This window comes from Poecile atricapillus, chromosome 15 (genome assembly GCF_030490865.1).
Source record: "Poecile atricapillus isolate bPoeAtr1 chromosome 15, bPoeAtr1.hap1, whole genome shotgun sequence".
Classification (NCBI taxonomy): domain Eukaryota; kingdom Metazoa; phylum Chordata; class Aves; order Passeriformes; family Paridae; genus Poecile; species Poecile atricapillus.
Window position 1 is genome coordinate 16,139,055 of NC_081263.1, and position 22,633 is coordinate 16,161,687.

At 43.4% G+C, this 22,633-nt stretch overlaps 1 protein-coding gene across 1 annotated transcript; it reads left to right on the top strand.

The window, feature by feature from the left end:
* Positions 1-1,701: 1,701 nt before the first annotated feature.
* LOC131584842 (CMP-N-acetylneuraminate-beta-galactosamide-alpha-2,3-sialyltransferase 1-like) lies at positions 1,702-10,175 on the top strand. The gene is given in 10 exon segments (XM_058850348.1): positions 1,702-1,797; positions 6,911-7,195; positions 7,480-7,670; positions 7,959-8,024; positions 8,922-8,925; positions 9,123-9,188; positions 9,610-9,661; positions 9,777-9,901; positions 10,007-10,072; positions 10,074-10,175. Coding segments are annotated over 10 exon segments (1,053 nt in total).
* The last annotated feature ends 12,458 nt before the right edge of the window (positions 10,176-22,633 follow it).

The window sequence follows — 22,633 nt, forward strand, 5'->3', positions numbered from 1 at the left end:
CTTTCTTTGTCTAGTTTGATTGCTCCCCAACTGTAGCCTGCAAGGTGGGGTGTTCAGGTCTGGTGATGAGTATCTTGTCTGGGCTTGTTTCTTTGTCCAGCCTGATGGTTCGTGTCCTGCTTATTCTTTTAGGTTGATGGGCGCCGGCTAGGATCGTTATCCAGGTGCCGGCTAGAATTGTTATCTCTAGAATGGATGTTTGTGGCTGGACCTAGGGAGGAATCCTTGGCCACACTATATTTTATATTTTCTCATGTTATTATAACTACAGATATATTTATTTAGGTCTTTACGAATTTTTATTCATAACTACATTTATTACAGAACCTTTAAAACACTTCAGAAACTGGTAAGTAATTAACATTACTAATAACCATCTGAGTAAACGAGGGGTACAAGGTTTACAAATGGGATAAGAACATTAACTGTACATAACTAAACACAGTATTTTAACCGGGGTGGATTTCTTGAGAGATTCTATTCATGACAGTGGGGATGGCTTCCTGAAGCCTGTAGGGCTGCGGAGAGAGGCAGGGAAAGCTGTGGTAGTCCCGGCGAAGCAACAGTTATAGCTGTGAGCAGTAGAGAGCTGCTAAGAGTGGTGGGGGAGAGCCATGTTCGTCCGGACCTTTTGTGAATAGAAGACTCCACTGGGAAATATGGGAGCACAGGCTTCTGTGCAGGAAGTCCCTGCTGCCAAGGTACGAACTCTTTTTTTAAAGAAATGGGGGATAAAATATGACGAGCAGGCTTTGATAGCATTGCTAACATGGTCTGAGAGCCACGGACTGGATATGACTGAAGGAGTGAGCTGCCCTGGACTTAAAAACATACAAGTGTGCTGGCAGATTTATAATTGAAGCAGCCTCCATAGGTGATGAGACTGCCATTAATGTAATAAAGACCTGGAGGCTCATTCTGAACTTATTGAGGCAGTTAAAGACTAAGTATGATGTGAGGATGATGGAGGGGATGCCGCAGGCACTGCACACCAAGGCGAGCAGCGAGGCCAGGGCACCGGGAAGGGCAGTGGGAGGTGTGGATGCCAAACTGGGAGGACGGGCGAGACAACTGTGTTACATCCTGCCGATGTAGCTGCATGGAGATGTGCTGGTGGCCTGTGCTGGGATGCATTTCCAGTGGAGCGGCTAATTGTGCTGCAGCTGAGCCAAGCCACTGTGATGTCACACATAGCCTCTGCGAAGCTACGGCAAGCCGTGGAGCCACGTATGCTGCTGAGCCATGCCATGCTGCTGTGTTAGGTGAGCACTTTTGATCCGTGCTGGATCAAGCCAGTCCTGCAGCCACACTGCAGCAGCGTGCAGCTCCTGAAGAAGCGGAGTGCCCTGTAGCTACACCGACTGTGCCTGCACGGCCACTCGAACTCTGTGTGCCAGAGCTGCACATGCCCCTTGTCTCCATGGTCATGCTTGACAGCCTCCTCCTAGAGCTGATTGTCTGGGCTCTGAGACCGCGCCTACAACCCAGCCTCTGTTGGGTGCGCCCACTTGCTGCTGTGGTTTGTGGGTAGACCTTGGAGACCGGTCATTGTGAATGCCTGGGTGCCAAGCCAATGTCGCACCTGGAAGTAGCGGTGGGACAGAGGATCCCCAAGTTGTAGCGCCACAAGTGTTGTTGCCTCTACAACCAGGGTCGGAACAGCCCTGGGATGTATATCGACTAGGGATTTGAAAGACACTCATGGAGAGAACTGGTGCCATCACCCCTCTGCAGAACCCCGAGAATGCTGTTGCACTGCTGATGGCTACATCTATTACGATCAGCGTCTGGCAACAGGTAAAGCAAACCGTGGTCACAAGCAGGGATTTCGAGGGAGTGGACAAAACTGACGTGCTCTTGTCGGGTGGTTGGGAACCTGGAGCTGGGACACTTGAAGTATACCCAGTACTAAGAGGCAATGGAACTGTGCTAAATAGACATCCTTCTGTTGGAGTCTGGAATACAGAGTGTGTGCCCTTGTTTCTGATACTTAGTTATAAGATCTAGAAAAACACTGAATTTCATATAATATGAAATTCATGAGCATGTTTTCATGGTGATACATGAAAAGAAATGTCACAGTTAGATGAAAAAAGCTAAAAGTGTAGGTGTATAGATTAGAAAGTTTTTTTAAATCACCGGGTGATTTGTTTGTTTGAAAACAAACCTCTCCTCCATCCCGTCTCAGCCGAGAAAAGCTGTCACAGGGTCCCTGGTTCTGTGTTCTTGTTATTGCTGTAGTTATTGTTTGTTTGTTTGCCTGGTTATACTAGTAAAGAACTGTTATTCCTATCCCCAGATCTCTGCCTGAAAGCCCCTTGATTTCAAAATCATAATAATTCGGAGGGAGGGGGTCTACATTCTTTCATCCCAAGAGAAGCTCCTGCTCTCCCTAGCAGACACCTGTCTTCTAGAACCAAGACAATGTTAAACTCTCAGAATCTTCCCTTTGTTGACTGAGGCTCATCAAGCCTCACTCAGCAAAACTCAAACCCTCAGAAAACAGGGTCTTTTGAAGAAAATCCTCAAATATTCCCTCACTTTTGGCAGAGGTGAACAAACTTATGACTAAAGTTACTTCAAATTTTAAGGGTTATATAATTTCCAACATGGTAAGTATCTCTGCCTTGCATCTTCCTGTGATGCTCCCCTTTCCCATTCTAGGCAGCGCAGTGACAGCCCCTTGGATGACAGGGAGACTGCAGTGGGGTGGCAGGAGCTAGGTGTGTGTCCCCCTGTCACAGAGTGATTTGGCAGCCAAATTTCTCACTGCCTTGGCCACACTGGGCACAGTTATGTTTGACCTGCCTTTACTGACTACTTAGAATACCTCAAGAATACCTCAAGGTACTTCAAGGATCCTGAGTCCACAGTGAAGGTCCCACCACTGGTCTGGGGATACTCTGCAGTCCCTTCAGGTGAAGACCTCTTGCTGTTCCCTTCTCCTTCCCAGCTCATGTGACCCCAACCAGACTCATGCTGCAGCTCTTCAAGGAGGGATTTTTTAACAAGGAGATGTTACAGCAACACCATCACAGGTTCCACCCTCTGACTTTAAACTACAACACCTTTCACTCTGGAGGTCTAACTGAAATAAAATGGTTTTCACTTGTTTGCCCTTGCACTCACACCCCTGCTTACAAACACAGGGACCAGGGTGTCCAGGTGGTCTGGGTGTCCACCAAGCATCAGGACATACATACAGGTCAGCCCAAACGTCTCTGCAGTTACAGAGAGGACAAGGGATGTCACCTCCTGGTTTTATAGCCTTGATGCTCTGGCAGTGACAGTGCTCTTCTGTCCCCCTCTCTATCATGACCCATCTCTGTGAGTCATCTGGATTTACTCCTCCTTGCTCTCCTTCTCTTTCTGTATCAGCTTCTTCATCTTCCCACCACAATCCTTTAATGATCTGAGCCTTTTTCTGGTCTGGGTATGGGCTGTCCCTTCTTTTAGGCTTATTTGATGCCAGACACCTCAAATGCAAATTGCTCTTCACTTCACTGAGCACAGAACAGGCTCATGGGCTTCAAGGCTACTGCTTCCCCTCACAGCTAACAAAGCAGGAGAAACAATCCTTAATGTTGTCAGGAGGATGAGACATTCCCTATATGAAAAGGTGGTAAGGCACTGTTTCACTACCCCTTCAGTTTCAGAACATGTTCCAACAACAGAGGGTGGTGGGGGACTGTAGAGAACTGTTGAAAGGATGAATTGTTTTGCCATTGTCTGGCTCTCTCCATAAGATCTGCAGTTAAAGACCTGGTGCAATAATAGGCCATGACCATCAGTAGTAGTGGCAATGAACCTGCACATGGAGAACTGGGTGGAGATCATGGTGAGCAGTTCTGCCAGCTCCCTGTGCAGACCTGCCCTGGGAAACTGGGACCCCATACAGTGCACCTGCACATGCCTGGGGCCTGGTGCAAAGAATCAGCTGCCTCTGTAAGGTTGCTCCAGCAGAAGGAGGCATCTTCTGGATCCCTCCCAAACTCCCAGGAGATGCTACCTCTGCACTTTCTCTTCACATAAAACCCTCCACTCTCCCATTCTTGTTCTTCACACTGTTGCTAGTGGTGTAGGTATCAGGACAGTGGAACTAGTTTTGGTTTGTATTGGATTAAGCTGTTCTTTGCTTCTTGCAAAATCAGCTGATGCTCTGCAGGGTTCACAGTCTTTATGACTGTGGTGAGGATTGAGCAGACTGGAGCTTGAGAAAGCACACAAGTGGAGCCAGCACCACAGAGCCTGTGCTATTCCTAATTTCTCCCACCCATGTTTCATGCTCTGTGTGATCTAGAAAATGTGCTTCATGACAGCTCAGAGCACAGCCCCTGCCTGGCTTCCCAGCAGTGGTGCAGAGGCCCTTTGAGTCTGTCACCAGTAAATATAGACTCTCTATTTTCCAGTGCTATTCTAGTCTGAGTTTCCAGATCTTTTCTCTTTGCACAAAACTTTGCAAAGCAAAGTGTTGACCTCCCCTCAGATAAAATTACTCACAGTTCAGCTTGCACTGCTTTTTCACTGGTTGTGCTTTTATAATTTTTGAGCACATTTCACTGTCCTCTGTCCTCTCTGAGCCAAAATCACATTCAGGTGTGCAAGAGTCCTCATGAGGTGCTGGATGTGTGAGGCTGTTGAGAACTGTTGCTGGTGTCAGTGAGCCATCCCAGCAGAACACACAGGGGCAGGAGGGCAGCTCTACTCCAGGCAGCTTTTCCCACCCAGAGCAACTTCTTAATCATTTAATTCCTGGTTTGGCCTTTGGAACCTGACTGGAGTGTTCAGCTTCTGGGATGCATGGAGAGGCTGTGCTGGAATGCCAGAGTGGTAGGTACTCTTGAAGAAGGGACAACAGCTCTGACCTCACTGTACCACCCACAGTTCTCCCCTACAGCATGATGCAACATTACTTCTTCCCATGGCAGTTGGTGCACTTGCAACAAGCATTGGAGAGGCTACTGAGCTTGGAAGCATCACCTTTGCCCATTTGTGCTCAGTGGAGCTTCCTCCAAGGAGGTAAGGGGACCTGGAGAACTGGCTGTGGACCAGACAGTCATGACACCAGGAAAAGGTCTTTCCCAGTTGTGAGGCTGTGGATCTCCTGACAGTTTTCCTTGGGGCTGAGTGAGGACAGACAGGTCTATGGCACTGAATGCAGCCCAATGCAGGGGCTTAATGGTTGTGGCATGGTGGTTTGTGGCCAGTATCTCTGGACTGGGGCACCTCTGGACACAGGGACAGCAGAATTCCTTGAGCTGCCATGTGTTGTGTGGGTGCATGTGGAAAGGTACCATCCATGGAGCAGGGGCTGCATGTGGCACAGAGACGGATATGGCGCCACTCAATTCTGCCTGGCCAGAGCCCTGCCCATTCCAGCCACAGGTGATTGCAACAAGCCACATGAAATATTCCCTGTGTTGAATACCCTCCTTCTGGGCTTACTGAAGCAGTTGATGCTGACCATACTGACCATGCTTAGCCTGCTCCTACCTCTCCATGAGCTGTGGCTTAAAAACCCCTGAGGCTCCATGAGTGTCTGAACCAGACCAAGGGACTGCTGGCACTGGCCTGACAAGCACAGCAGATGGATGCTCTTTGCTTCCATCATGTGGCAAGTGCTTGTGGGTGCTTGCAGGAGGACAAAAGAATAAGACACAGGGACTTGTGACTGCCAACAGGGAAAGCGTTGGGGCTCTGGTATTCATCCTGACCCTGTGGGGTAGAAGAGCTGGCATTTCATGTCGGCTTTCTGCTTAGGACAACCAACATCTGGGCTTCCAGTGGACTGGTGATGGCTTGTTTGTGCTTCCCCTTTAATATGAGGTGACGGCTCATTGGCTTTTAGAAAGGACAGGCACAAAGAGTACAACCTGCTGCAGCCACTTGGAATCATACAGATTCTTCTGTCCTGTTCAGTCTCCCATCTTTGCTGGTTGCCTGGACCCCTGGGGCAGCAGTTTTGCTGTCTGGGACATGTTCTGGGAGTCAGATCTGAGTGCAGTAGGTCAGACACCATTGTGAGCAGGGATGTCCATTAGGGCTCTGTTCTCCAGAAGCTGCAGAAAATGGTTTCTATGTAGAAATGTAACTAGTGCTGACACATAGCAACTGAGGTGTTGCACAGGGTGCTACTGTGAGAACATGAGGGATTTTCTAGTACCGAGGGGACACCTCCACAAACCAGCTGTGCTTTCTTCTGACCCTGGGATGCAGGCTGCCCATGAATCTCTGATCTTTGCTCTTGCCTTGGCCCACAGAAGCCGAGTCCAAAGTCACTGAGCATGTCATTAATTCCCTGACGAATGGAAAACCCTTTTCCCTCTGACCCTGGGCTGTGTGAGAGCTTTTTCATAGAGAACAGAAATGTACTTCCTGACAATGATTTAGTGTCCTTGAAGCTGCAGAACCTCAGGACCACTAGGGTGGGAGCTGCATGGTGCCTGCATGGACTCAGCCAGGGCAGAGAGGCTGTGGGGCTCCTCTGCCCCAGCTTCTCTTCATGCATGGGGAGGAGGGCTCACTGCTAGCATTGTGCACTTGGTAGGTGAATGTACACCACTTTGGATGGGGAAGCTGGTGTTTGACTCATGGCCAGGGTGATGATGCTTTGCTGCTTTACAGGTCAGTTTGCAGACTCTAAAAACACTGCAGGCAGAGAACAGTTTCTTGTACAGCACATACTGCCAGCCAACCCTGTCTGGCCTGAAGTAACTGGTGGCAGTGGCAACAGCAGAACACAGCAATAATGTCACTGAACAGTTAGAAAAGGAAATTGATACTGGGCTATTCCAGTTCTCTCAGGGTGAATGAGCATCCAAGGGGTGTCCTGGGAGGCTGGGCAGAGAGGGTGGGTGAGAAGGCATCCTGTGGTGTCACTGTTAATGGTCTTTGTAACATATCACTGCAGGTGACACATGGGATGCTGTTCCAGAGGTACACAAAGGTGGTACAACAGGTGCTGGCCCTGTGCCTGCTGTTGGTCATGTGGCAATGTTTTCGAGCCCTCACAGATGTCAATGGTCCCATCTGTTGGGTTCCCTTCCTCCTCCACACCCCTACTGCCCACTGCATCGCCTGTACCAACAGCCCTGCATGGTTCAATGCCTGCTACAAGGCAGTCATAGGGCCTTTGCTGATGGATGCAGACCACAAGCTCTCCTCAGATGTTTTTCAGTGGTGGCTGCTAAGTGAAGCAATGGGCAGGAGCTTGTGGGTCTTCCCAGGCTCCCTGAATCTGTTTGCAGTGGGACAGGGCCAAGAACAGATATTCTGGGGATAAAAGGATGCAGAGATCCCAGCTCAGCCTTTCCTCCACCTTGTACCCTGCCCGCTGGACTGTTTTGCACCCTTTCTCTAATATCCCATCTGTTTTTTCTGTCTTTTCCCAGGTCTCTGTTAGGAGAAATGGGACTCTGTGTCCCTTTGGGTTACTGGTGGAGGTGCTAATGCTGCATGTCACTGTGCTTGCTCCTCTAGACCCTGCAGGGTTCCCCAAGTGGAGTCTAGCTCCAGGCCATAATTCAGCAGCTCTTCAATGTCCTCCGGGCCCTGACAGCTGATGTGTGGGACCCATCTCACTGCAGGACTTGTGCAGTGGTGGGGAACTCAGGGTGGCTGAAAGGGTCCCGCCATGGGCTTCTAATTGATGCTCATGACTGCATGCTGAGGTGAGTGACCTAAACTGACTTGGTCTCTCCCTGTCTTCCCATAACCCTGGCATGCCCCAGCTCCTGGTAATGCTGTTGAAATCTGCCAGTACAAATCCTGTGATGGAGGTAGCTAGCTGACCCTGCTCTCTGGAGCCCTCCATCCTGGGTCACACAGACCTTGTGTCATCCATGTCCACTCTTTGCTGCTGGCTGGAGACCTCCTGTCCCTGCCTGTTGGGACCAAGATCCTGGGACCAGCAGGCCATGCACCTTTGTTTTGGAACACACCATCCTGCTCTCCTTTAGGACAAACAGAGCAGAGATGCCTGGCTTTGAGCTGGATGTTGGCATGAGTACAACCCATCACTTCATGTGTTGCATATAGGTAAAACCTTATGGAATAAGAGCCTTCTTACACTTGTAAAATCATAGATTGGGCCTGATGAATCAGCTGGGTGCAGCTAACAGCTAGTCTAGCAAGTTCCCGTGAGAAAGGAATTGCACCTGTGAAAATAGAGGCTCTAACCGTGATAGATAGATGTTCATGTACCCATGAAACAAGAATGTAAACATCGTTAGAGAGGAAAGTTTTTGGCAGACACATACACTAGCAACTATTAGCCAATGAACTGAGTTGCAATAAGTTACTAATCAATTTGAATTAAACAGCTTTAGATGCCTTTAGAAAACCATATAAATATGAGCTGTGAACAACAAAGATTGGACTATTGTGTATGGAGAAGTGTATTGTCCATCTCTACAGTGACATTCATATGCCAAGAGAGTGCAATGATCTTTAGGCCCGATGTCCACCATGTCCTTGTACCCTTCTGTCCTGGGTTGATTATGATGTTAAATTGTATCCCCATTCATCCACCTAGCCCAGACATAGGTTTTGTATTCTTAAAATTTCATCTAAGAGTAAAAATGAGTGGAAAAGAAGCATTGAGTCTGTTATCAGGGACTGTACTTGCTCCCCTCACATCCTGGACGGGGTTTTGACTACAGCACAGACAGACAACAAGGGACAGATTGCCTTGGCTTTCCAACTAGCCAGAGCAGAGAGGTCTTCTTGGACTGTTTTCTTTCCCTTTTTCTGAAACGAATCGAACCTGCTCTGGACTGGGGACTCGGGGGAGCACCGGGAGCTTGCACCCGTGGACTACCGGGAGCCCAACCTGGGCAGCGGCATTTTCCAGCGCCAGAGGGACTGATAACAGAGCGAACACCCACAGGAAAGAGACCCTCTGAATTTTGTAATCTCTTCAGAGCGGTGAGGGGTTTTGTAATTTGATATTGTTCATTCTTGTGCTGGGTAGTGCTGTGCCTGTTAAATAAACAGATTTTTTCCACTTCTCTCAGAGAAATCTCTTCTCGAACCGGTTGGGGGGTGGGAGAAAGGGGCCACGTGGGTTTGCTTCCTGGGGAGGGCCCCATAGGAGGTTTTCTCCCAAATTTGCCCTAAACCAGGACACCTTCAAACTTCTGGACTTACAGTGGGTGACTAGTGCTTTCTCCACCAGAGAACTCACAAGGCGTGTCAGCTTTGGGGGATAGTGTCTCTTGTGCTGGAAACACTGTGGATGGAACAGTGCGGTCTGGGGGTTCTGGTGCCTCACTGGAGAGCTGGCACTAGTAGTGATGGCACAAAGGGTACTGGGTATCCTTCTGCCCTGCATTTTGAGGTAGTTGAGCATTGATCTGTCCCCACAGGGCTCAGGCAACTGCAGTACCATACCCCTATGAGTGGGATGTCAGCTGTCCCCACAGTGGGGCCAAATGGGCTTGATGCGTCCCTTCCTACAACCAGGCCAGGGGATGCTGCTGGGCCAGGCCAAGGGGTGGGGGATGCCACTGGGCTGGGTGCTGGCAGACAACAGATACCCTATGCAAAGAAATGGACCCCCCTCAGCAACAGGTGTACTACATAATCACTGCTCACCTCTGCTTTTGTGGCACATATGTGAGAGTTAAACAGTTCATCAAAGCTGACAGGAACAAGGTAATTGCTCTGTGGACTCCAGCTCCTCAGAGCAGAGAACCAATGGCTGCACTGTGTTGGGCTGGCTGTCCTGTTCCAGCATGGAGAGTACTTGATCACTCTACTCTCCACTCAAGTGTGGATCCTGAGCCCAGCTTTCCTCAAGTACATCCATGACAATTGGACACAGGATCATGGGCGATACCCTTCCACTGACTTCACAGCCCTGCTCTTTGCCTTGCACACCTGCCTGTGGTACAACCAGTCAGTGGTACTAGATGCTGCCACTGTACCTCCCCTACACTGCTTGTCCATATGCTTGTAGGACGCCCCAGTGCCCACACAGCATTGGCTCTTGCTGGCATGTGCACAGGTCTCCATGTTTGGCTTCAGAGCAGACAGTGAAGGGAACTGGCACCACTCCTGGGAAAAAAACTTGCTGGTCCAGAGCCTTTCACAGGACTAGAGTCCATGATGCTGATGTTGAATTCAGCTGCATCAAGAGATGGGCACATGAAGGCAGGATTTTATTCTACAAGTGATGCATTTCCAAGAAACTGGAGCCAGGCTGTTTGGCCAGGAATGGGCCAAAGGGCATTGCCAGCAGCTGTCCTGGGTCTTTACCTTGCTGCTCCACCCCACCACCTGAGCTCACAGACCCTGCAATTCAGAGGGTTTTGGTACTATTTGTGCTGGTCCTACCAGCTAGGTACTGTGGGTGCCATTTTTCCTTGGCAGCAGCGATGTCGCATTTAGCTGGACATAGGGTGGGCACAGTTCTGCCCATGCTGGTTGGGAGGGACAAAGGGGAGATGTTGGGGCTGGAGATGGGCATGGAACCTGTGAGTTGCTGTGTGTGGCCCTGCAGGACTGTGAAGCCAGTGGTGGACAGCAGCTGTTCAAATGTGGCTGTCCACATGACATCTGGTATTTCCACCCACGGATGGCTTCTGAGGGAGGTTTGTAGTTGTTCTTAGGAAAGATGTCCCTCTTACCCTGTGCAGTCTTTTACTAAGTCTTCTATTCTTCCATGTGGGAAATGGAAAAACAGAAACTTCTACAGATGTTGAAGGGTTCAATCTGCAGCCTTAGAAAGAGCTTGGGTTAATGTAATGATAAAGGTACACAGTCATTAAGTAGAAAAATGCTAAAGTTGTGTTCCTATAATTGTAAGAATGTGCCTTGAGTAAGTAAGAAATTATATTAGGTAAAATAGTGAGAAGGTTGAGCTGTAATAATGTGACTTTTAGGGTAGGCTAAGGATCTAGAAGCTATAATAGAGGTGTGTGTGTGGGTATGCGACCTACCAGTTTATTGGCTGAAAGACAGTCACAGTATAGCAAAAGTAGGCAAAGTTGATAGATTATTAAGTAGAAACAAGTTTCATGTTAACTGTGTCTTGGACCAAAATGTTATATATTGTGATGTGAAGAAGAAACCTGTGACTACCTTTAAGCTATGGCTCACTTGTTGCTTCTCTCCAAATCTCACGCTCTCAAGACTGATACCTGGCTAACTTAAGCAATAAAGCATCTTAAATAGCACGGTGGTCCCATCCCTCATTTTTCATCTTGACACTTCCAATCTTTAACTAGGGGAATATTTTTTAAAATTCTATCTAGGAAGAGTAGAAGGGAAAAATGGTGACAGAAGACAACAAAATTGAATAAATTTGAAATGATCTTATGTTGAATAAACTTTGAAAACACATGTGAACCACCATTTCCTTTGCTTTTTGATCCCTTACAGCTTTGAAAAGGGCACCCCTGCAGAACATGACTGCAGACCCTGGGGACTGAGCTCCCCAAAGCAGGTTTTTCTCCTCCAGTGATAGTAAAATATTTTAAAATCATAGAAAATTTGGAGAGTTAGAAAGAAAGTTAGGCTTGGAAAGCCCTGGGAAAAGTAGGCCCTGGGAAATGTTAGGCCTTGTGCTTGCCAAGATCATGTGAAACTGCACCTGTGTAGTTAGTATATAATAAATGATCCAATTGTTAGATGTGATTAGATATAATTATTGTTTAATGAATCATGAGAAAGTATGTTAGGGGTTTGAGGGGAGATCACGAGAAATCCATGCTTGGGTAAAATCAATGTATACAATAGAACAATGTAAGTTTAATAATTAATATGTAAGTTGTATAATGATAGAGTATAAAAACATGTTCAGCTCAAAACCAAGTTGGGTCAGATTTGGGTATGTGTACCCCTGACACCCAGAGCTCTTCAATAAAGCACCTTCATATAATCGTTCTGTGATTATGTGTGTTCCTGAACTCTAACATTTTGGCGACACAGATGGGACCTTGTGAGTGCTGCTGAGCGAGCTTGCGACCCGATCACACTCCAGCCGGCACTGAGGGATTCTCGGGGAGCCCATCCGGCTGCGACCGTCTCCGCTGCTCACAGCGTCCCCAGGAGAAGAGATAAGGTGCTTTACTTTGGTTTGGGTGCCTGCCAATAAGACACAGCAAAAGCTGCGCTTGGTTGGGCTAAGGGAATTCCTGGTATTGCCTAGGCGCCATCCGTCAGACGACTGCAAAAGCGTCACAGGTTCGGCATTTGTGGTGTATTGTAGTTGTAATATGGAGAAGATTAAAGGGATTTTGAGCAGCAATGCTCCCACACCAGGTACTTCTCCTTTGGGGTACTTATTAGCACATTGGAAACAAGGTAACTTTGAGGAAGAATACATAAGGCTAAGTTAATTTTGGCGAGACCTCCCCACGGAAAAAGACCGCAGCGACCCCGTCTCATCTGTTGATAGCTATAACCCCCCTCTTCTCTCTCTCTTTACTTTGTTTTATTTCTCCCTCTCTCTCTCCCTCTCCTCTATCGCGTAGCCCTTGTTGGCACTAAAATAAAGGTATATTGTTGATAATATTTTATATATTAGTAAAGGCCTGTTTGCACAAACTAGCCTTTGGAATAAGTAGTGATATTAAAGGCTAAAGTCCTTGAAACTTTCCTGCAGAAGAAAGAGTAAAGCAAAACAATATCCTTGTGTATGAGGGAAAAAATGTAAACCTGTGTGCATTAGCCAATAGTAACTTGCTTAGCCCGCGGACCCTGTAGAACCCTATAAAAGGTGTGCTAAAGATAGAAATAAACAGCGTTCACGTTTACTTCTGTGAAGAGTGGTGAATAGCTAGTGGTCTCTCAATATCTGGTGCCCGAACAGGGACCCTGCGGGCAGGGGGGCTTCGATGGGTCCACGCATGGTGGGACGAAGCCTTGGACTGAGGTTGGTGGAGCAGATCTGAGCGCAGATGGACGCTACCTCAGATCGGTACCGGATAGGCGGCCTGTGGATAAAGGGGGATGAGTCACTGGGGGAGTCTGAAGGCGGAGGAGTAAGTGAGGGGTCACAACCCTCCCCCCGCCATGGCCGCATGAAAAATGGATGTGGAGTCTGTGGCAGCTAAAACACTGCTTCTTAGCATAATTGTTAAACGGAGCGAAGCAGTCGGGGAAAAGGACCTGGAAAAGCTCGTTGTCTAGGCTAAAAACCATAGGCATTTAGCAGGGCCCCAATGCATTTTGCAGTTAAGAAATGGACGGATATAAGGGATCTGATGAGGGAAATGGCAATCACGGAAAGGAGCAAGGACACTCTGTCTCTCGGTCCAACTTGGCAGATTGTAATTAATACCTTAAAAAACAGAAAAGCAAGATATGCTGAGGCTGTGAGCCCCGTAATTCTACCTGCATCACAGCAGCAGACGCCTTTACCTCCCACTGCTGGGCAAACATTCCTGTCTATGCTGCCCTTGGAGAGAGGGAGGGAGAGTCAGAAAGAAGAAAATAAGAAATTCCACAGCAAACGCTGAAACAACAAACAGAATCCATTCAGCAACAGCAGGATGTGATAGGTCCTGAACTATTTGCTTTGCTTTTGGAGACACTTTTAACACTACAATCTTACTTAAGTTCCATCTTTACTACCCTGGAAGAAAAGAACCCAAATTTCGATTGGTTTCTACCCAAACCAGGGGGACATGGGGGAGCACTGAGGTGTGCACAGAGAACAAAGGCACCCCCGGGGCAGAGGCACTGCAGAAAAGGTTCCAAGGCCACCCTGAACAATTACAGAAGCAGTTGAGCAGAAACAGGTGGCTCAGATAGCTTCAAAGAGAGATGAAATAGCCAAAATATCACGAACTATATGGTACCTAGTTTGAAATTCATGACTGTAATTAAAAGTTGATAAGCTGCAATGGTCACCGTTGTTACCATCTGGCCCTGAGAGGCTTTTCGTGTAACATCGCCTGCTTTTGTAAAATCGTGCCCTTTTCCCCTCTATCAGCGAACAACAAGAGAGAAACTGAGAGAAAGAACTGTGTTAAAGTTAACTTTGTGAGGGTTTTTTTTTTTTCTTTTCTCTCTGTTTTTCCTCTCTGCGAGAGTATATGGGGGATGTGAAGAAAGATAACAGCAGCAGAGAGCAGCAGCAGGGCTGGCAGTCCACCCCCCCTCTCCCTCTTTAAGAAAAAGCACCGGGATAGTACCCAGTTTGTTAAAAAGTCATGATTTATTGGTTTTTCAAAATGATTTTATATACCCTTTTAGAGTTAATTTTGTGTTTTAAGTAATTATGAGTTTATGCAGTTGCAGTTTTTAGAGTTTTACTAGAGAAATTATTGTGATTCTTTGAAAGTTTAAAAAGGCCCCTTTTCAAAAAAAAAGGTGCTTAAGGTGAATATTAACAGAAGTTACTTTGCAATAATCAGTTTCAAAACCTAAGGTTAAAATATGGTATGATTTACAACTACTGAGAAAACTTTCCAATTAATGTTATCTACAAAAGAGATTTGTGGTTTAAAAAATAATTAGTTAAGAGAACTTTACTGTACAAGACAAAGTTAAGTTAAAGCATATATTACCTATTTGGTTGTTTTTTCCACAATTTTAATAAGGTAATTTCAATGTGAGTCCTTGTAGTGGTTTAGATTTGCTAATTTTGTTTTTCTGGCCAATGCACCAAATAAATGTTGTGGTTTTAAAGCAGTAACTAAAAAAAATCACTAGAAAACTTACTTATTTCTTGCTGTGAGATATGGATTAGAACAAGAGCAAAACAAGCTTAAAACTTAAAAGGAATAAAGAAAGTTTATTAACAAAATTACAAGAATAAGAAAACCAAAATAAAACCTCCAGAAAACCCTTTTATCCCCCACTACCCAACCATTCTCTTGTTTACATGACAACATGGAGACAAAAAACTTTGGAATTTTGGTGTTTAAAACAGTCTCAATTCTTGCTATAGTCTTTTTATCAGTCTTTGTAGATAAACAGAAGTCTTCTTCTGCTAATCTAGGGAGTTTCTCACAAGAAAACTATTTCTGTTATAGCTTTCTATTTTTCTGATGCCAGCTGCCTGGAAATCCTGCCATCAGATTTTCTCCTCCCATTTCACATCACTCTGAGGTGTGTATGGGTCAATGAGTCTAGGGATGTCATTTTTAAGGATGAGTTATTCAAAGGCAAAAGTTCTCTTCATCTGTCTCTGTGAGCTTTTCTGGAAACAGAAGTTTTTTCTTTGCTTCTCAAGGCCTCAAATCTTTAGCTATTACTTCTCTCCCTCTGTTCCAGCACCTCACTGTATCACAATTGCTCTACCTTTTGCTCAAAATCCACACTTTGAACCACTCTATTCCTCCCAATATACTCTGTCATGAATTAAAGGAGTTTTTTCAGAACACTATTGTCCATCTCCATAGCTTTAACAGAAAAAAAATTCAGCTTAATGTCATAGTTTTAAACTAGTAATTAAAAAAATTATTTCTTGCTGTGAGATATGGATTAGAACAAGAGCAAAACAGGCTTAAAACTTAAAAGGAATAAAGACAGTTTATTAACAAACTACAAGAATAAGAACACCAGAATAAACTTCTAGAAAACCTTTTTATCTCTCACTACTTGACTATTTTTTTGTACACATGACAACATAGAGACAAAAAAATTTTAAAACTTTGGTGGTTAAAAACAGTCTCAATTCTTGCTACAGTCTCTTTATCAGTCTTTGTAGAGAAACAGAAGTCTCTTTCTGCTAACCTATGGAGTTTCTCACAAGAAAACTATTTCTGTTATAGTTTTCTATTGCTCTGATGTCAGCTGCCCGGAAATCTGTCATCAGCTCTTCTCCTCCCATTTCACATCACTCTGAGGTATGGGCTATGAGTTTAGGGATGTCATTTTAAGGATAAGTTATTCAAAGGCAAAAGTCTTCTTCATCTGTCTCTGTGAGCTTTCCTGGAAAACAGTTTTCTCATTGCCCCCAAGGCTTCAAAATCTTCGCTCTACTCAGTTCTAGCAACTCACTGTATCACAAGTACTCTCTCTTTTGCTCAAAATCCACACTTTGAACACTCTATTCCTTTCAATACTTTGTCATGAATTAAAGGAGTCTTTTTAAACTACTATTGTCCATCTCCATAGCTTTAACAGAAAGGTATTTCAGCTGTAAAGCATCTCTTTATTCTCTCTTTCCTATTTAAAACTTAACTCTTTTCCTCACTGTTTCTGGTGGTTTTATGATGTCTTCTTCATGTTGATTGTCTCTCTCTTTCTCTGTCTTTCTGGGAAAAAGGAGTAATCTGTACGTTTTATTCAGGTAGTAAAAGAATTAAAAGTTTTAGAAAAGCTGCAAGAGTTCATGGTGTCAGGTTTCAGTCCAACAGCAGCAGAAACTGAAAACTAAACCAGGCTGAGCAGCTCTGCTTTTCTTTTCCTCCCCCCCCGCCCCTCGTCTTCTGCGGCCTTATCTGGCCTGGGGGCAGGGGGGGAGGGGGGTGGGGAGGAGGAGGCCACGACAGAGCCTTGTTACCTTCTCAAAAGCCGGAAACAAAAGAGGACTAGAGTGTTCTGACTTTACATCTTAAGGAAGTGTTCACAAGTTTATCCTACTTTCTAATGGTCAAAACTGCTGCTAATTCTCAGAAATGACTGATAATTGGTCAGGAAGAAAGACTCCCATCAGCTACCAGCAGTTTTAACTTCCTTAGCTCTCAAAGCTATCTTAAAGGTAAAGCCACTCCATGACACTTAATTAAAGCATCTCCTTATTCTCTACCTCTTCTGAAGCTTAATTCTTTTCTTTACTGTCTCTGATAGTTTATAAAGTCTCTTTACATGTTGATTACTCTCTTTTTCTTTCTCTGGAAAAAAGGATTAATCTGCAAGTCTCATCTGGGTAATGAAAGGGTTAAAATCTTGCCCAGGCTTTGTAGATGGTTCTGCGATCTCTGCCGGAGCAGCGGCTGGAGCTGTCTGCGATGGAAGATTCTTCATGGCTGCTCTGGAGAGTGTGGTCACTGTCCCAGCCTGCTGCAGGTCAAGAGTTTTTTTCTTTTACTTGACAGTCTCTGGTGAATTCAGTCACAGCAAAAAAAAACTGCAGCTGAGCCAGGGACTGGCCTGGCCCAGCCAGAGCCTGGGGCAAGCCCTGCAGGCCCCAGATCCCAGCCGGGAGCCGCGGCAGGCCCAGCCCAGCCCCCGCCCAGGCCGCATGGCCTGGGCAGGGAATGGGAGCCAGGTGGAGCTCTGTTACCTTTCACAGCCAGGAACCAAAGAGACAAAGAAATTCCCAGGCTTAGGTCTTAAGGTGGTGTTCACAGGTTGATCTCACTTTTCAATGGTTAAAACCGCTGTCAATTCTTAGAAATGACCAATAATTGATCACAAGAAAAGACTCCCATCAGCCTCTCGCAGCTTCAACTTCCTCCCAGCTCTCAAAACTATCTTAAAGGTAAAGTCACCCTATGACAGTCCTTTTGTTATATAAAACACATATAACTGCATATATACCAATTTGGATGTTGGATTTTAGTTTAAAAATTGGACTTGATGTTCCTGAAAAGTGCTACAAAAGCTGAATGGCAACTTGCCAAATCCTGTGTTGTTGCAGTTTTTCTCTAGAAAATCTGCACTTTAAAATCCTAACCAATTTAAGCATACACTAGGCAAATTCCTGTTATGAAAAAGTATTTTTAGTAACATTTGCGGTTATTGTGAGTTATTCTCAAAGCTAGATGACATAGAATTGTGATGTGTTTGTTACATTTTTATAATCCTTATAGTGAATCCATGTTATTGTTATATTGTGTTTAAAAGGTATATGTCAAACTTGCCTTTTTGTAGTAACGGAATAAGATTAACTTATGTTTTTATTTAATATAGATTAAGTGTTAATAGAATTAAGAATAGTCAAGTTTATTATGTTTAGACTTGAATGTTTTTAAGTTAAGTTTTATAACCTGGATATTCTTTTAAGGTTAAGTTTGGTTATTTCCTTTTGTCATAAATAATTTTTATTAGGTTTAAATATTATTTAATTTAAATTGCTTTACGTTTTATTGGAGACACTTGTTTAAACTGCAAAGTATAGTTATTTTCCTAGAGAAATGAAGATAACTACAACTAAAACAGCTGTGATAGAACACTGATGAACACCTGCTTATGAATAGAAGTGAATGCAGTCTGTGACACCCTTGACTTCATTGGAAGTTCTATTGGTTGTTGCAATCTCTGCAGTTTTTTCTTTTTATAGCTTTATTATTTTTCAGTGTTTCCAGAATTTCAAGAAAATGTACCATTGCTAAGGGTCAGCTGACATGGGAGAGGCTTCAGATTAAACCAACTGACGCATGGTTTAATTGGTCTGTTATCTGATCATTTGCTTTGTACAAATGCATTTCAACAGTTTGCTGTGCTGTAAGCATCTCATAGCTGCTACTATTGAGAACCTTGTTTTAAAAATGAGTTAAGAGGCATCTTTCCAGTTTAAAGCCTAGGCCCTAGCCAAGCCTTGACTTTACCTGGATGGAATGTTTGCCAGCAGATCCAGATGTTTTCTGTCCCAAATCAGTATTTGAGTCACTTTTTGATTCAGCAATTTGACCCTATTAATATGACAGCTGGATCAATTTTGAAGTGGGCTTGGAGAATCATTTCCGGAGTTGGTTATCCAATCCTTCACTGATTTTTTTTGTTTCTGTTTGTTTGCAGACTATAAGATGCTGGTGCAGTGTTTTAGTAGTTAGTGGTAGTTTTATATTACATATGTTATTAATAATGTTTATGATTTGATTGATTTTTAACTGCTATAAGTTCTTATTCATTGTGTATATGGTTTTGTGTTGATGTTGATGTGTATGACAGAAGTACATCTCATTTTTATTTTTATTTTTATTTTTATTTTTATTTTTATTTTTATTTTTATTTTTAATTTTAATTTTTATTTTTTAAAAAAATGGGGGAAATTGATGCACTAAAAGCATTTGATTAGTTAATTAATGAACTTCAAGGGGAGAAGTGTCTGTGTTTTGTTGGCAGGTTCAAAAAGGTCACCTGTTCATCTGACCAGACTGTGTGCCTCTGAATACATGAGACCCAGTTGTCAGGGTCAAGCAAGGCTGGTACCCTGGCTGGAACCAGCACGGGCGGCTATCCTCAGCCACGCGGTCCACATCCCACTGCATCGATGTGATGGATGGCAATATGGCAATTTATTGCAGGGAAACTTAACATTTTATAGTCTGGGGTCACTGTGTTACTCCCATTTGCTTACATCACACTTAGGTGCTATTGGCTAATTGCAGAAGGTTTTACTATCCTAACAGAGAGGGGGGCTAGCTAACTTTCCGTTACATTCCGAGTTCTGCCGCAGCGCAAGGCCTTAACTACAACATATCCCCTCTCTCCATGAATAACTAATTCGCTAAAATATAAGGTATATTAGTTTTAAAAAATGGATAATATAAAATTAAGTCCAAAGATTAACACAAGTAACATCATAACAACTGGTCTAATCAGGATAGACACCAGGTGGTTAGCCATGGAGATTGATCGAACCAGGACTGGAACCAGTTTTGCTGAGCTTCTCTTTCTGCTTTCTGCTGAGACAGCCTATTTCGTAGCTCTGCCATGGTGTCTCTCACTACCCCGGTGTGGTCAGCGTAGAAGCAGCATTCTTCTTTCAGGGCGATGCAGAGGCCTCCTTGCTGCATGAACAGAAGGTGGTCGAGACCTCACTTGTTTTGCAAAACAACTTCAGAGAGTGAAGAGACTGATTTTTCTAGAAAGGATATGGATTTCTCAATTCTCTGTAGATCTTAATCTACAGTCATCTGTAGCTAAAAAAGTCTCTGTTGTTGGGTCACGATGACAGAGACACCTGTGGCAGCACCAGTTGCTTTCAGGTTAAGCAGCATCGCTATGGTTACACCTGTCACCACTTCTCTTTTCTGAAGTCGGGTGAGTCTCTCTACTTGCAGGCTCAACTCTTCATCCAGGTGGTATAGGACTCTGGGGATGATAACAACTAATACACAAAAGTCAACAGAGGAGTTAAAGCTTTGGGTGTAAATGCAAGGGCTTGACTATTAGATCATGGGTTCTCAGCTTGTACCACAAGGTTGGGGCTCACTGCTTCAGGTGTTATGACTATAAACAGCGCAATTACTATAAGCAGCTTACCATGTAAATGACACCATACTTGCAAACTCACAGCTAAAACTTTAACGTTAAATGAACCTTTAAAGATGCTTACACTATCTCTTAAAGGAAAATGCTTATATTTTATACTAACATAACAATTACTACACAGGCTAAACACTTTATCTTAAACTATTATCTAACTACTTTTAACACACGTGCTCTATATATATGTAGTCTAAACGTAAAAACAATTTGCTAAAAGGATAAACACACAATTACAATTTACTTTATATATCGTTAGATGGAGTCTCTACACCTCCCAAATCTTCTACAGAATTTCTCCAACACGATTCAGTCCTGGAATGTTCACTGCTCCTGTGATGTCAGCTGGCAGCTGATCGGTGACTGAGGGCTTTGATGTTCAAGTTGTTCTTCAGACCCTTCTAAATCTTAAAACAAAGGACACCTGAAAAATTGATAGAGACACCACATCATAATAACAGTATAAAATTTCTGTTCACTGGATCTCATGTGTTCAGAGGCAGACAGTCTGGTCAGATGGACAGGTGACTTTTCTGAATCTGCCAACAAAACACAGGCACTTCTCTCCTTGAAGTTAATGAATTACACTAATCAAATTGCTTTTAGGGTATCAATTTCCCCCGTTTTCTAAAAATGAAAATGAGATGTATTTCTGTTCAACATTAACACAAAACCTTATATACAATTAGTAAAAACCTATAACAGTTAAAAATCAATTAATATGAAGGTATTGTTAATTATTAAAACACTGTACCAGCATCCCATAGTTAATAAACAAACAAAACCAAAAATCATCAGTGAAGGATTGGATCATCATCTCCGGAAATGATTCTCCAAGCCCACTTTAAAATTGATCCAGCTGTCATATTAATAGGGTCAAATTGCAAAGTCAAAAAGTGACTCAAATACTGATTTGGGACAGAAAACATCTGGATCTGTTGGCAAACATTCCATCCAGGTAAAGTCAAGGCTTGGCCAGGGCCTGGCTTTAAACTGGAAAGATGCCTCTTAACTCATTTCTAAAACAAGGTTCTCAATAGTAGCAGCTATGAGATGCTTACAGCACAGAAAACTGTTAAAATGCATTTATACAAAGCAAATAATTAAAAACCTTAGGTACCAAACTAATTAAATTATTCAGCAGTTGGTTTAATTTGAAGCTTCTTCTATGGCAGCTGATCTTCAGCAATGGTACATCTTTTTAAAATTCTGGAAACACTAAAAAATAAAAAGTTATAGCAAACGAAACTGCAAAAATTACAACAACTGAATAAAACTCTCAATGAAGTCTAGGATGTCACAGTCTGCATTCATTTCTGTCTACAAGCAGGTGTTCATCAGTGGTTTATCACAGTTGCTTCAGTTGTAGCTGTCTTCATATTTCTAAAAAAAATAACGATACTTTGCAATTTAAACAAGTGTTTTCAATGAAACATAAAACAATTCAAATTAAACAAAACTTAAACTTAAAAATAATTATTTATAACAAAAGGAAATAACAAAACTTAACTTTAAGAGAATATCCAAGTTATACAGCTTAACTTAAAAACATTCAAGCTAACGGTAACATGGATTCACTATAAAAATTATAAAAATGTAACAAATACATCACAATTCCATGTTATCTAGCTTTGAAAATAACCCACAATAACTGCAAATGTTACTAGAAACACTCATTTACAACAAGAATTTGCCTAGTATATGCTCAAATTAGCTAAGATTCCAAATTGCAGCCTCTCCAAAAAAAAGCCACAACACAGGATTGGGCAAGTTGTCATTTAGCTTTTGCAGCACTTCTCAAAAATATCAAGTCCAATTTTTAAACTAAATCCAAAATCCAAAATCCAAATTAATATATATGCAGTTATATGTGTTTTATATAACAAAAATATTCACATTAAAATTTCCGTATTAAAATTGTCAAAAACTCAGCAAATGGGTAATATATGATTAACATAACTTTGAAATTACTGAAACAAAACAAGAATCTTTTAAGTTTCTTGGGATGCAAAAATACAACATTTAAACCTTTTAATCTATTTTTAAAGGCACTTCATTCAATAGAAACTTATTTTTAAATCTCAATTTTAATTACAACAATTAGCTAATTTATAAACAATACAATTTACAAAGCTTCTAATTTTTGAATTGTCTAATTAAAACTCTCCTTTTTTTTTTTTTTATCCCTCTCAAAAATGTCCAGCTTTCTGTTGTTTTTTGTTGTTTTATTGCTTTACTTTCTGGGGTTCCATTGAAGTAACTGTTACTTGTTTCACCGGCGGTTGCCGTGGCAACAGCGTTCTGCCGTGTGTGTTTTCCTGAACTCGGCTGTGCCGGGCTACTTTTTAAATCTGAGAAAAACTCTGAAAACTCCAACTGCATAAACTCATAATTACTTAAAACACAAAATTAACTCCAAAAGGGTACATAAACACCTTTTAAAAACTCAGTAAATTATGACTTTGTAACAAACTCAGTGTTATCCCAGCGCTTCTTCCCAGGGAGGGAGTGGGGGGGGGGG